This window comes from Sinocyclocheilus anshuiensis, unplaced genomic scaffold, assembly GCF_001515605.1.
Source record: "Sinocyclocheilus anshuiensis isolate Anshui unplaced genomic scaffold, SAMN03320099.WGS_v1.1 scaffold1900, whole genome shotgun sequence".
In the NCBI taxonomy this organism is placed as follows: domain Eukaryota; kingdom Metazoa; phylum Chordata; class Actinopteri; order Cypriniformes; family Cyprinidae; genus Sinocyclocheilus; species Sinocyclocheilus anshuiensis.
In genome coordinates, this window is record NW_015555826.1 from 3,813 (window position 1) to 20,022 (window position 16,210).

At 37.4% G+C, this 16,210-nt stretch overlaps 1 protein-coding gene across 1 annotated transcript in view; it reads left to right on the top strand.

Moving 5' to 3' along the window:
• Positions 1 to 357: 357 nt before the first annotated feature.
• The window catches only part of LOC107675313 (C-1-tetrahydrofolate synthase, cytoplasmic), a gene marked incomplete at its 5' end in the record, with an annotated part of 36,178 nt that continues 20,325 nt past the window's right edge, over positions 358 to 16,210 (top strand). Inside the window, 9 exons of the mRNA XM_016469614.1 lie at positions 358 to 411; positions 535 to 671; positions 1,420 to 1,520; positions 7,343 to 7,479; positions 7,856 to 7,967; positions 8,817 to 8,944; positions 15,417 to 15,514; positions 15,818 to 15,991; positions 16,149 to 16,200. Of these exons, the coding sequence (XP_016325100.1) occupies positions 358 to 411; positions 535 to 671; positions 1,420 to 1,520; positions 7,343 to 7,479; positions 7,856 to 7,967; positions 8,817 to 8,944; positions 15,417 to 15,514; positions 15,818 to 15,991; positions 16,149 to 16,200 (993 nt within the window). The remainder of the gene's footprint in view (positions 412 to 534; positions 672 to 1,419; positions 1,521 to 7,342; positions 7,480 to 7,855; positions 7,968 to 8,816; positions 8,945 to 15,416; positions 15,515 to 15,817; positions 15,992 to 16,148; positions 16,201 to 16,210) is intronic.

Genomic DNA, 16,210 nt, shown 5'->3' on the forward strand with positions numbered 1-16,210 from the left:
TATGTCAGATATTCAGTCTCAAAATTGTCTCAACATCACTGTGTGTATAAATAATCATATGCAGATAAATTTTATACTGAATTCTAAAATGATCAAATTATATACAGAAAGTAAAACATATGTAGAACCCTCCCCTTATAATCACTGGAGCTGTGAATCACTTGCTGAGCGCATCATACTTGTATTTAATTCATACATAAAAAATTACCCAGTCATTTACATTCAAATTTACAAAAATTGCTTTTAATGTGAAAATCTTACCAAAATAAGTGTAATTTGTCCTCAAGGAACGTTACAAAATAATAATAAAATGCAGCTTATGACCCCTTTAATGACACTTACTGTCTTGATTTGTAGATCGGGATCAATGCAGTACATGTGAAGCTTCCACGGACTGCAACTGAAAATGAGGTAGGACAGTTTCACCTGAAGGAGTGATTAACTGTTCTGTAAATCCATATTTTATGTTTGTTATTAACAGCCGTTTCAGATTTTGCTATTTATAATGAACTGTTACACATACACATTCTGAAGGTTATGCGCAGTGTAATGGAAGTCAATGAGGACTCCAAAGTTCATGGGCTCATAGTCCAGCTGCCCCTTGACTCCATCAACACTATTAATACAGAAAGGATTATCAACACTGTGGCTCCAGAGAAAGATGTGGATGGGTACAGAAAAAATTATTCACTCTTAAACAACATGCCATTAAAGGTGCACTAAGCGATTTTTGCCAAACGATGTTGATATTTGAAAGCACCAATACAAACACACCCATACCCCAACAGGACCTCGCCCCTATTTTTGATAACTGCACCCCACACGTACGTTCACAACCCTGGCACCGACATTGTTGGAATCTGCTGCGCCTGCCGGCCGCAGCATATTCAAGCAAAAGCCAACACAGAAAAGTTGTGTGAGAAAGCAAAATCAACGTAACTCACCTATCAAGAAGAAACAAAAGCAACCTAGGCATCCGATTCCCTTCCGCTCCTTGAGTTCTCTCCATCGCTGAAAAGCTGCTCCAATATTTACGTAGGTCCTACAGTACCTCTTGCCTGATCGTAACCCTTCTTTTTAATGTTTTGTTCTTCCGAAATGTTCCTCTTTTTTTATCTGCCATCTCTTGCTACTGTATCTATAGTCGATCTGCTAATATCCGACCTGTGCAATCATTGAGCACTCTCTTCTCCCTATCATTACTAGACACGCCCCTTACTGCTGATTTTCTGCGAGTGTGTTTTGGGACTCGGTCTGACACTGTGGAAAAGCGATTTTCAGAAATCGCTTAGTGTACCTTTAAATGTTATTCTGATTTAACATGACTTTCAACAAATTGATTTCTGCTCCATGCGATAATGAAACCTGTTTAAATTATTAAAGAAAATGTTTTAAAGTCTGTTTCTTTGTTTGCTTCAGTTTGACAAGTATAAATGCAGGGAAGCTGGCACGTGGTGATCTTGGAGACTGTTTTATCCCGTGTACTCCTAATGGATGTATGGAGCTTATCAAACAAACAGGTGAGACAAACACCTCAGACTTCAGACAGGGTAGGGCTGTCAATTGAAAAAAAATTTATAATCAAATTTATTATGTATGCTGAATAATTTATTTAACTTTTGCTGAGAAAGGCACCCAAGAGGTGATAAGAAATATTTACATTGTGACAGACAAATAAGTAATCATAAGGGAACCACTTAAAGTGCTATACAGCACCTTTGTCAAATAGTGCTATGTTGAACCATAAGAGAACCCCATTCTCCTCATTAGATTTTAGATATGTTACTCTACTCTCATATGTTTGCTAAGCATGGGAATTTACTACAACGGCAAATGCTGTTTTGAATCACTTTTATGCTTGTCTGAGGTAAAAATGTCTCATACGGCCATGGAATATTTCCCTATGGGGGGCCTTGGGGGCATCTTCAGGAAATACACTGTATTTTAATGTTGTTTTTTAAAATCTTTTCCCCAGCTAAACTAAGAGAGTTAGAGAACCTTTAGATAAATACAGGGGCTTAATGGGTTCTTTGTATGGGAGTGGTGCTGTATAGCACCCCAAAGAACCGCTGAAGAACCAATGTTTTTGTGTGTATGTATATTTTGAGCAGTTTGTGTGTATATATACTGTATATATCCTTAATGTGTCAAAATAATTTAACGCAATTAAAGCAAAATTACTGAAGCACAATTTCTATTCTAACCCTTTAACCCAATTTTGCTTCTCTGTTTGCGATCAGATCATTTTAAGCAGCTAAACTCCGGGAAAGTTTTCAGCCCAATGATCCAGTAAGCTAATACATTCAAACAATCCATCCAAAACAGCCCTAATATACGAGCTGTCATATTCTGTGATTGTCTCTGAAGAGCGCGAGCCCTCACACATCGTGCTGTGTGAAGTATCAGACTGAACGGAATGTCAACACGTCCCACCGCTGTATGGCCAGATGAGACGCAAACTACGTTTTCTCGACTGGATAACCAGTGTCTCGCTTGTAAAGTTTTGATAGATGAAGACTGCAATCAAGGTAAAGACGATTGCGGTGGCGTACAGGAGTCGTACAGTAAGCACGCGTGAGTCTGTTATATTAATGCGTGTATGAGTGCTCTTGACGCACTGATCGCACATTGTATTTATGCACAGGCACAGACATTTCCGTGCATTCACGTTGTTTCCACACACATTCATGATAATGTTTTAATTTGTCATTTGTATGTTGCTGTGTTTAGTTATTCTGAATGGATCCGTGTACTGTAGTAGATATATGCAGTCAGCAGACGGTTGGTTTAGGAGTGTTTGGCATCTCCATGCGGTCCAATCGGTATCGCAACTTGACTTCTCTAAAATGTAAAAAAGCTCTTTGCTGTTGCACTGTACACATACTATACAATTCAGATTTTTTTTGCATTTTTTTCTTTCATATGTGCTTATATGGGCTCCTTATAGGGCTGTCCAAAAAATCGAATGCAATTTTCATGCGCATCTCGTCAGTAAATCGGCATTTACTACACAGAGCCGTAGTTCACTGACAAGCTAAACATAGTTGCGTTTAAAATCACAGGTGATTCATTGTCGATTTTGAACGCGATTTTGTGTAGCTTGTCAGTGAACTACGAAGTGAGCTTGCAGAAAATACAGATTTTTGAGAATCACCCTTCAATCTTTTGGTTTGCTTTGCTGGATATAGCAAATTATGACAAAATAAACATTTGAAACAAGATAAATGGTCTATGCTTAATTTCATGAAGTGTATGATTAATCACAGAAAAAGGGTGTGATTAATTAGATAAAAATGTTTTATCTATTGATAGCCCATATATACATATGTATATAATGCTCCAAAAAAATTAAGGGAACATGCAGCGCCATCCAGCATGACCGGTTTGGTTGTGGCTCCACTGATGGTCTGGGGAGGAATATCCTTGGAAGGTCACACAGACCTCCACGTGTTATTCCAGTGTTTCCCAACCAGGGTGCCGTCTGTCGAGAGCAGGGGTGCCGTGTAAAAAATCATTTTTTTATATTTTTAAATTGCTAAAATGTTCAAAAAAAATTCATTTTTGATGTCACCAATAATTAGAGATGCACCGAAATTTCGGCTGCCGAAAATTAGTTCACCGCTAAGGTTTCACTTTCACGTGGTGGATAATAATAGCTTTCTAGGATTAAACATTATTTGGATAATTGGTAGCCCTACTGTGTGTTAGACCTACCTAAAAAACTAAAAAACAAATTATTTCATTTGTAGGCCTATCGTTATTTTTTATTTGTGCTATTAGTAATGTCTTTATTTGTTCTTATTTTATTATTAACTGCTTAGCCTCCTTGTCATTTTTTATTCAATTCAAAGTTTTAAATCAAGCAATCTCGTGCTACTGCAACAAAATTACCCAACTGTAAAATAAAAAATACACTGAGTGAGCAAAACTTTGTTTAATTACCATTATAACTAGCGTGCCACAAATTTGTTAAAATTTCCAAAGGGTGCCGCGACTAAAGGAAGGTTGGGAAACACTGTGTTAGTCAACAGTACCCTCACTGCTGTTGGATGAAATTCTCAGAGCCATTGTCAGACTTTAAGCTGGTGCAGTGGGCCCTGGGTTCCTCTTAGTGTATAATAATGCCTAGCCTTGTGGCTGAAGTGTGTTGGCAGTTTCAAAATGATGAAGGCATTGGTGCCATTGACTGGGCCTAGCATTCCTCAGACCTGAATCCAAGTGAGAATCTCTGGGATTTTATGTATCGGAGCATTCACCACAGACTGTCCAAGAGCTCAGTGATGTCCCGGTCTGGGTCTGGGAGGAGATCCCCCAGGACACCATTCGCCATCTCATCAGGAGCATGCCTAGATGTATATACTGCTCCAAAAAATTAAGTGAACACATAAATCACACATTGATGAGCGGAATATTCAGGATGAAAATCTTGTTTGTTTTTTTTATACCCTCAACCCATTGAGGGCTGGATTCAAAATCACACCGAAAATCAAAGCAAAAATGTCAGTAGTGTGTCTGGCCCCCACATGCCTGTATGCACTCCCAGCAACATCTAGACATGGTCCTGATGAGATAGCAGTTGGTTTCTTGGGGGATCTCCTGACAGACCTGGATCAGGGCATCATTAAGCTCCTTGACAGTCTGTGGTGCTACTTGGCAGCTTCAGATGCTTCGATACCTAACCTCCCAGAGGTTCTCAATTGGAGTCTGGGGAACATGAGGGCCAGTCAGTGGCATCAATGCCTTCATCATCCAACTGCCTACACACGTTGGCCACATGAGTCTGGGCATTGTCATGCACCATGAGGAACCCAGGGACCCACTGCACCAGCGTAAGGTCTGACAATGGCTCCAAGGATTTCTCCATCTCCAGTGTGAACCTGTTCTCATCCATGAAGAGAGTGGGGCACCAATGGTGGACCTGCCAATTCTGGCGTTCTCTGGCAAATGTCAATTCAGTTGCACAATGTGAGCACAGGTCCCACTACAGGACGTTGGGCTCTAATGCCACCCTCATGGAATCTGTTTCTGACAGTTTGATCAGCAACATGCACACCAGTAGCCTGCTGCAGGTCATTTTGGAGGGATCTGGTAGTGCTCCTCCTGTTCCTCCTTGCACAAAGGATAAGATACCGGCTTGCTGCTAGGTTGCTGCTCTTCTGCTCTTCTTTTCCAGCTCTCCGTGTGTAACGGCTGTCTCCCGATATCTCCTCCATGCTCTTGAGACTGTGCTGGGAGACACACCAAACCTCCTTGCGAATTATAATTCTTTGGAATGTGGTCTTTCATATTTTAGGAATTCAAAATCATATTGGGGGAACCCAAACTAAACTGTGACCGAACTGACATAAGTTGATTACACATATTGAGTGAAAACGGTATAACTTCCCACACACACAAGCAACATATCCATAAATGCACACAGCAATCCAGAAATACACACAAAAGATCCACTCATGAACACATCAGTCCAAAAATGCATGCAACATATCATTATCATTACAAACTTGTATGATTTTCTTTCTTTTGCAGAACCCAAAAGGACTGTACAAGGACATACAACTGTTTTTGTCCAGTGAAAGTAAATGGAGTCTTAACAGTTTCAAGCTCCAAAAGGGCATGAAGCGATGCTATCACTTTGAATGATCAACTCATGTATACAAAGTGCAAATCAAATGGGACAACCAGACAGTAACATCAAAAATTTGCCATTACGACTTTTAGTCACATGCCACGCAAGACCTAGCTTGATAATACTTTGCTTTGTTATTGTATTGGCTTTGCATATTAGGTGATCAATGATTTAAATTAATTAGAGTTAATAATCTTTTAAATGTTACTCTGTTCCTACAAAGTGATTGTATTGCTTTAGAAGACTTGAATTGGAGTTGTATGGATTAATGTTACACTACCCATATTGTCTTTTCGGAGATTGAAACCGTTACACCCCATTGACTTTTATTGTTTCAGCTGTTTTTGTCCAGACATTGCTCAGACATCTACTTTTGTTTTCCAAAATGACCAGTGGTGGACGAAGTACACAAATCAAGTACTTGAGTAAAAGTACAGATACATATAATAAAATATTACTCCAGTAAAAGTAAAAGTACTCCTTTTTAAATTTTACTCGATTTTTTTTATGTACTTAAGTCAAAAAGTACTGATAGGTAGATTTATTTTGCAATTTTACATAGGCTATTTAATTTTATATTAGCACATATTTTTTTATAATCCTACTGCTCAAAATACCTGGGATTTTCCCAAAATAACCACTATATGGAGTCAAGATATATTTTTGTTGTTGATATGGACTACATTTAGTAATTTTACATTTAGTCATTTTGCAGACGCTTTTATCCAAAGCGACCTCACGTGCAGCCGTCTGTCTCTTCTGTTGACTAATCGCTTGGCACTCTCGTCGACTACGTTGACGAGAGTGATGTAGTAATGTTCACTATGAAGCTTGCACTGCGAAGTACCTGAAAGAAAACAGATTTGACCATCTGATTTTCATTTATTTGATTTAGTCTGTTATTTTAATGTTTAGTTTTTTTGCCTAAAACATAGAGACACTGATGTTGATGTGTCTGCATTCAAGCATTTCAGTGGGCTTAAATAGATCACCCTTTACAGCAGATTTAGTTCACAAACAACTGACAGTTTTGACCTAAATATGATTTTCAGTTACAATAATTAATTCTAAAATTAGACATTAGTAACTTACATTAAGCAGCATCAGTCGCGCGCGCACTCACAAGATCTCCCGGTTCTTACTTGTGAATTCAGTTCACTGAAGACTCGCACTAAACGGTTAATTTGAATCAGTGAGTTTTTCGACTCGAGAACAGCTGCAATCGGTTCATTCTAATTCGTGAATGAATCGTTTGGTGCGATTTGCGAACCGATTTAAAAGGTTCCTTGAAAAGAATCAGTTTGTTCTTGAATCAGACACCGCTTCTGCGTGTCAGAGCCATGGACTGTATAAAAACAGCACATGATATATTATAAGGAGTAACGATATGTTTTATGAAATGTAGTGAAGTAAAAAGTACGATCTTATGCTTTGGAATGTAGTGAAGTAAAAGCAAAAGTTACTCAAAATAAAACTACTCCAGTAAAGTACAGATACTTGAAAAATGTACTTAAGTACAGTAAGGAAGTAAAACTACTCCGTTACTGTTCACCACTGAAAATTACATGTGTCTGGTGTTTTCAAATGCTGACAGATTTTTCATTTTTGGTTGAACCATTGGTCTACCTTAAATGAATTATAACAGATATTCATATTATATATTTCAGATGGTGATTATTCATGATTTGCGTTTCCTCAATGTCTTGTGTTTAGGTGTGTCACTGGCAGGAAAAAGGGCTGTGGTAATTGGCCGCAGTAAGATTGTTGGTGCACCAATGCATGACCTTCTCCTTTGGAATCATGCAACTGTAACAACCTGTCATTCAAAGACTGCAGACTTGGTCTCTGAGGTACAGAGTTTTCAAGCATTATTTCCACAAATTTTCAGCAAAATATGTAAACTTGAAAGGAAAAAGTTATATTAGCTAATAAAAAAATTGCTGATCCAGTGATTATATGGGCAGGTTTCAATATGTAAACACACTGTCCACATTTTAGAATGCTAAATATCAAAATTATGAAATAACATTAATTGTCATATAATTGTTGTTTGTGACTATTATTTTTTATTATTTTTATTATCTACAAAAAATTACAAAGCCTAAACCGTATGGCTTAGAGACATGAAACTTGGTGAGATGGTGCTACTATTGCTTGCTACTCAGTGGCTAATAAGTGCTACAAATAAAATTGTTGTGGTCTGTACTTTAATTGTTTGAGTTGTAGGTGGGAAAGGCAGACATATTGGTGACTGGGATTGGTAAACCAGAGATGGTTCGCGGAGAGTGGCTGAAGGATGGTGCCGTGGTCATTGACTGTGGTATAAACACAATCACAGGTAGGTTGTAACAAATGCACTTAAAAGTGGAAGTGAAGCAGTCAATCAAGTTTACATTATTTAGTAAACTGATTTCCACTTGAATTAAAAAAAAAAAAAATTATTAGTACTTATAAAGCACATATACTGCATCACCATATTCTATATCCCTAATCCTACCTAATACCTAAACTTAACAACTATCTTACTAAGCAATAATTAGGAGTTTGAGGCTAAATTCATAGTTAATAGTTAATTAAGTGAGAATTGGACCTCAAAATAAAGTGTGACTAGTAATAAGTACTAGTTCTAAGTACTAATAAACAGCCAATATGCTAGTAATATACATGCTAATAAGCAACTAGTTAATAGTGAGAATTGGTCCCTGAACTAAACTGTTAACCTGTTTGCTTGTTAAATAACGTTTCTGTAAAGCACTTTAAATTACCACGGTGTATGAAATGTGCTATGTAAGTAAACTTGCCGTGCCTTGGCATGTCATGTCTTTATTGAACACATCTCATTAAACATTGACAATGTTTTTCTCAATTTCCTGTCTGGATGATCCACAACTGTTTTATCATTTTGTAATGAGTTTAATGAGTTGTTCATGTGTTCCTTGTTTGTCCTGAGCTGTTAATCTGTTCACTGTTCTTTAGAGAAATCCTCTAGGTCCTACACATTCTTAGTTTTGCCAGGATGTTTTTCATATTTGAAACCTTTCAAATAGATGTTTAATGGAATGTGTTCAATAAAGACATAAAGTAATACAAGTCACAGAGATGTCAGACTTGGAAGGATTGTCTTAAATGTGCACTAGTAACTCAGGTGAACTTACATAGTCATTCAATCTCTTACATTTTATTTCAGACAGCAGCAGGCCAAATGGGAAGAGACTTGTTGGAGACGTTCACTATGACTCTGCCAAAGATAAGGCTGCATTTATTACACCTGTACCTGGAGGAGTCGGTCCAATGACTGTAGCCATGCTCATGCAGGTACATTATTCCTGTTTCTATTGGAAATGACGCCTGTTATAGCATTTGTTTTTTTTCTTTTTTATTGTAATGTCTACTTTTTATTCTTGATAAAATTGTTCCCCTTTAATTTGAATTTTACTCTTTATCTAGCATGTCTTAGCCAGCACATTTATTTATATTTAGTAAACTAAATTCTGATGAAGGCCAGAGGAAAGTGACTTACCCCAAAATGTTTCTCAACATCAGCATTAGAAATTAAAGAAATGTGTGGAAAAGCTTTGATAAAAAGATTATGACATGCATTTATTGTGAATTTTTTGTTTTGTTTTATTAATACAGTACAAGCATACAATACACAACTTCTAAACATAGACATATTTCTACGTCTAAATAACCATTCAAATGCATGGAAAGATGACAAAATCAAAATTAAGATACTTAAATACTTAATAGCACCATGGGTTTCAAAAATGAATATACACCATTCAACAAACTTTCTAAGATTCTATTGTTTAGTATGTCCTCAATTGCTTTTAAGTAGTGCTCCAAGCTTTCTTGGCATTGAGTGTACAAGTTCGAGCATATTCATTGTCTGACTGTCGCTTCTTGTGTATGACTTCTTCTTTGGATCACGTTTCTTGAATCACTTTTTGCCCAGTCTGCTGGTTGGATTATTTTGGATATTCTGAGGAGTTGAGACAAATCAGGAAGTTTATTTACAAAGCAATCTTTAGTGGTAGAAGTGGTAGTTATACAGTGTTTGTAACAAGTTGATTTTGTAAATTTGGCTAAATGGAGTATACTCAAGACTAGATAATGATCTGAGATGTCATCGCTCAGCTGTAGTATTTTAATGCCATAAACATGAACTGCATGTGACAATGTTAAGTCTAAAGTATGATTACGACGATGAGTGGGTCCTGACAGATGTTGTCTATATCCAGTTGAGTTTAGAATGTCTCTAAATGCTAAACCCAATACATATCTTTCATTATCTACATGGATATTGAAATAACCAACAATTAAGACTTTATCTGCAGCCAGTATTTTAGAAAATTATTTGATAAAATCTGTATGGTGCCTGTATACAGTAGGCAGTACAAATGTCAAAAGGGATTTATAATTTACACTTGTTACAATAGATAATAATAATAAAAAAAATCACTTCAAAAGAGTTATACTTGAAACCAGACTTATTGCCTTTTGGTTGTGGCACGTTTATAATAGTAACCTTGGGGGTAGACTAATTTAAAGTAACCAGCTGGTTTTAGCCAAGTTTCTGTCAAACAGAACAAACGTCTAGGTTATCATCTGTGATCATATCATTCACAAAATGTGCTTTTGTAGAAGGGGATCCAATATTCATCAGGCAGAGCTTTACAATTTGTGTATTTTATCTTTTTTTTTATTTGTTGAACATTAAAACAATACAAATTTTTCCCTTAAATTGGTTCAAGAATGTGCTAGTTTGGAAAACAGTCGTAGTCTCTATAGTGTAATATCTGAAAAATAGTAAAAGTGTCTCTATTTGTTGGGATTTATCTGACTTCTGTGACACGGGGCAGCAAGCAGACGGTCGGTTTACCAGTCTGTCTGCTTCCTGACCTGGGCCCAGTTAGTCAAGTGCCAATTTACTTGAAAATAACAATCTTAGAGTATTTACGTTTAGCATTAGCCAACACTTTTAAATTTGCCAAGATGCCAGGCGCTCTGGCTCCTGGTAAACATTGGACTATGGTGGCTGGCATCTCTATTTTCACATTCTATACAATAGAATTGCCAATAACTAGGGCACTTTCAACAGGTTTCGTAGTGGGTGTGTCACTGAGTGGGTTTAATATACCGGTTTAATATACTGTAGATTAATACTAATATAGATTATATCAGATATATGGTGATTTAATAAGTTTTATTTAGCAGTTTAAATGACAATGAATGACAGTAAGACAAAGATTCAAAACAAAGCTACACAGAGCTACAATTGCAAACTTCTCAGCAGTGAGGCAGACAATTGAAAGCCTCCAACAGGAACTGAAACCATTGTAGAGGTAGACACCTCAGATTGTGGTATCAGGGCAGTCCTCTCCCGAAGCAGTCTGGGTAAAATTCACCCCTATGCAACCCCACTATGCAAGACCCTCTCAGCAACCCCACTAATCAGGACTCTATCTTACCCCCTACGGTTATCATCTGTATGTTGAGATATCATGAAGGAAGTGCAACGAGAACAACAAAATAACAAAGGTCTGCCTAGAGCTATTGAAAATATTTTTTTTTCACATAAGCTTTCTTCAGAGCTTATGCTATTCTAGAACATATGAAGAGTTTGGTTCCAAAACGCTATAAATCCATTTTGATTAATTTGAGTAAAAATGTGTTTTCTTTACCAAGAAAGTGGCAAGATGGAAACCACTATTTTCTGTTTCAAACTTTCACATAGCATCTTTAGGTTATAATAACATTAAAAATTCAAATCCAGATTTAGATTTTCAAAGATTTATTATAAAAATTATTTTTTTTTTCCCCCAAAATGCAATAAATCCATGACACGGTTTTTTTTTGTTTTTCAAAATGCAATAAATCCATTGAATCAATATAAAAGTAATTTTTCATATTGAAACTGTTGAAAATACACAACATAGTAAGTTGATCCACATATGACTGGACTAAAAAATACATTCAATCAGTCATCGCTTCCAAAATGAATTCAGCGGGTCATCTTGTTAATGCTATAAATTAATTACAGCAATAAAAGAAAATGTAATCATGAACAAAATGACATTTCCCTTATATTCAACTTCCAAAAGTGCATTCACCTTTGCCATGTTACATTCATTAGTTGACTAGTGCTATACGCTGTATTACCAAAAACATAAATGGCATTAATAAAAACACTTACACTGACAAGCTGCAATATCGCGTTCATAATAAATGAGTCGCATTCGATTATGAATGCGATATTGCATAGTCAGTGATCTACGGCTCTGTGTATCCATCTGAAAGCACGTGGTGGAGATTTACTATTAATCACAGAACCGGCTTTACTGACGAGATGCGCTTGACAATCACATGCGATTTATCATGCAGCCCTAAGTTTGTTTGCTGATCACAGAGTACAAAGTAGATGAGGAAAAATAGGATGCTGGGTGTATTCAAAGCGCCGACATTACTGTCTAGAGTGCGTGGAATGGGCCACTGTGCTTGGTTGAGTGGATATATCGCATTCTGCAGAGAAGGGAGACTGGCGTTTGTCGCGGTTTGGAAAGATAGGGAGAAAACATGACAGAATAACTTGGCGGATATCGCATTTTGCGTAAAATTAAAAATGTACTTTTCAATACCGACCATATACAATACTGATTTTGGCGGAAACTCAATTAAAAAAAAAAAGGCATTTGTCACGTTTTGGATTTTGTCTCAAATCTGGGCATCAGTGTCAGTCTAAAATTTGGTTATCACTCTCAGGCTAACTGGCAGGTTGAAAGGTTGAACCAAGAATTGGGATGATACCTGAGGTCATACTGTAGCACAGAGCAACAGGGATAGAGTGACTTCTTCCCATGGGCTAAGTATTCTCTCACCCACACCTCCACAGGCTTCACCCACTTCTAGTGTGTAATACGAATCCAACCTCCCCTGTTTCTTTGGTCTGGTACCAGTGGTGGATGACTGGATTGGGAGGAGTGAATGGGTGAGGGACAGTGTTCATGTCAGGCTTCAATGGGCTATCAGAACCCAGAGGATTCAAGCCAACAACAGGCTGTGTCCCCACCCCAACTACCAACCCAGCCAGAGGGTTTGGCTGTCGACTCAGGATCAATCGTTGTGGCTACCCAGCAGGAATCACAACTCTCCTTCCTTTTATGTATCCCTTTTAAAACTGGTCCACCCTGTATCTGGCCCCACAATCACAGAAACTGAACCACTATTGGAGATCGATTGAGCTTCAGCCTATCTGGTGAGAGAAATAATAGTCTCTAAGAGACAGATGCAATACCAGATAGACTGGGAATGATATGGCCCGGAAGATCATGGCTGGCTGTCCAGGACATTCTAGACCCTTCATTGTTCCAGGAATTCCACTGAGCACACCTGAATCACCCTGCACCAAGACCAAGGGGACAGGCACAGACAACATCGAGAGGTGTTTTTAGAAAGGGGGGATTATGTAACTAATGCTCAGGCCATTAATTCGTGCTTCTCTTCCTGTCAGTCCTCCTTATAAGCCGTGTTGTTTGTATTGTTCATTGCAAAGTATTGCCAGTTTACTGGTATTACAAGTATTTTCATTGTCTGACCATTGTTTCTTGTGTATGACTTTTCTGCTTGTTTTTGGATTGCATTTCTTGGATCGCTGTTTTGCCCTGTCTGCTGTTTGGATTATTTCATTGTGTTTGACCTTCTGGCTGAATTTTGACCACACAACCTGCCCTGCACTTTGGCTTTGTTTTGCTGTGTTTGGAGTTAATAAACTCCCCAAATAGATTCTTCAACACTGCCTAATGTGAGTTCCATGATTTCCAGCATTAATTCTGAGAGTGATTTAGTGTTACACTTTTGTGTCAACCATTTACAGCTTTTGTAAGTCTGATGGTTTGACAGACTCATCTGCTAATCAGTTGCCCCTAATTAACACCAGGAAACAACACAACCAAAAACAAATTTTCCTGTAACTTTCAGGAGGGTGTACTCATTTTTGTAACATGGCGTAAGCCTCTTAAACATTTTATGGCTTTAGATAAATAATATATTGCTGTTTAGTAAAAATATTTATCAATTTAAAACCCTAAATATATAGGTTTCAGAGGGAGTATACTAATTTAAGCTATGTACTGTATATACACTGTTCCAAATTATTATGCAAGTGACATATCAATAGGATTTCGGCACAATAAACAGTCAGATTTTTGTCTGTTTTGATTTTCACGTCATTTCAGGTAACTGGTATCAATCTCAGACAGGTTTGTTCAATAGTTTGCCAGGTTTTCTTAGGTAAATGGAAACCCTACTTAAAGAGGTTGTTCCACATTATTAAGCAAGTCACAGTTCTCATGCGATATGGTGAGGAAGAAAGATCTTTCTGAAGATGAAAAGTATGAAACAATGCAATGTCTTGCAAAAGGCATCAAAACAAACAATATTTTGCAAAACGCAGATAGAAATTATTAAACAGTCAAAAGATTTGCGAGTGAGAGCACAGAAGATCTTGGTCAGATAAAGATTTATTAAGGAAAGTTTCTGTCATGCCAGCTGTATAAAAGCCACTGCTGAGCATCAAACAGGTGTTTGAAGCTACTGGAGTCTCAAGATCCTCTCCATACAGACTGTCAGTTGTGTGTAAAGCTGCGTTTCAGTCACTGCTAATGAAACCTCACAAAGAGAAACCTGCACAGTGGCTGTGGAAACACATGAAGACTTGTTTTTAAATAGTTTTATTCACTTACGAATGCTGCAGTACAATGGATGGTAAATGGATTTCTGATAGTTGATGAATGGCCATCCTATTCCAATGAGACTGCAACATCAGCAAGCAGGCGGTGAGTGATGATTTGGGTTGGAATATTGGGAAGTGAGATGTAAGGTCATTTTAGGGTGTCAAAATGACTTCTGCAAGATATGTGGAGTTTATAACTGACCATTTTCCGCTGTGGTATAAAATGAAGAATAGTGCTCTTGGAAATAATAGGATTTTCATGCAGGACAACACACTATCCCATGCTGCATAAATACCATGTTGCTAAACAGTTTGAAAATGTGTTTCTACAGCCACTGAGCAGGTTTCTCTTTGTGAGGTTTGGTTAGCAGTGACTGAAACGCAGCTTTACACACAATTGCCAGTCTGTATGGAGAGGATCTTGAGACTCCAGTAGCTTCAAACACCTGTTTGCTGCTCAGCAGTGGCTTTTATACAGCTGGCATTACTATACAATTCATTTGTTTGACAGAAACTTTCCTTAATAAATCTTTATCTGACCAAGATCTTCTGTGCTCTAAGTCAAATCTTTTGACAGTTCAATAATCTCTATTTGCTTTTCGCAAAATATTATTTGTTTTGATGCCTTTTGCAAGACATTGCATTGTTTCATACTTTTCATCTTCAAAAAGATCTTTCTTCCTCATCATATCGCATGAGAACTGTGACTTGCTTAATAATGTGGAACAACCTCTTTAAGGGGGTCATATGACGTTGCAACGTACATTATGTTGTGTATTTGGTGTAATGCAATGTGTTTATGCGGTTTAAGGTAAAAAAAATTTGGAACATAATTATTGGCAGATATTTAGTCGTCCAAAAATTGGGCTGGCAAAGCAAAAGCAGTATGTGCAGTATGTTCAAGGGGCTATCCATGAAATCTGAACTATTCATTATTAAACTGTCCTCACATCATTTACTATTGAGTTTCTTTTTAGAAGATTTTACACTTAATAATCTGAAATATTTTAAATCAGTAATTCCTAGGCAATTCAGTGTTTGCTTTTAATTTCTCAGAACACAGTTCTGAGTGCCAAGCATTTCCTTCAAGCACAAGAACCTGGGAAGTGGAATATAAATTACACCCAACTCAACCTACAACGGCCCGTTCCAAGGTTAGATACATGTTTTCCTTTTTAGCTATGCAAAAGTCAAAAAAAAAAAAAAAAGATAACCACTGCCAATGTGGTTCAGTAAGTGTGTTGACATCTGATGATAATTTACAGTGACCATGCACTGTCAAGCTCCAAATATATATATTGCATATATTGTATGCACTAATGTTACATTTCTTTTCTGATTATCGTTGGCAGGGATTTTCAATTATCAACAATTCCTTTATGTAAACAGCTGTTTCAGTAGTATCAGTTTTGTCCTTGTCATTTTAATAGCTTGTTTGTTCATTTTTCGTCATGCAGTGATGTCACTATCTCTCGCTCCTGTGTACCTATACCCATTGAATGTCTTGCTGAGGAAATTGGTCTTTTCTCGGATGAGGTTGAGCTCTATGGCAGGACCAAAGCCAAAGTCCAACTGAAAACGATTGATCGACTGCAGGCTCAACCTGATGGCAAATATGTGGTTGTTACTGGGTATTTTTTTCCCTCCTTGTATCTCTTTTTCTCTGTCTACATCAAGTGTTATATTTCATATAGATGAAAATTAAATTCGCACTTTGTAAGCTTGCATATAATTGTATTGGGTTGGAGGTATTGATACTTGTGCTAAGTAACATTTTGTTTAATGTAGAATCACTCCGACTCCTCTGGGTGAAGGAAAGAGTACAACTACAATAGGGTTGGTTCAAGCAC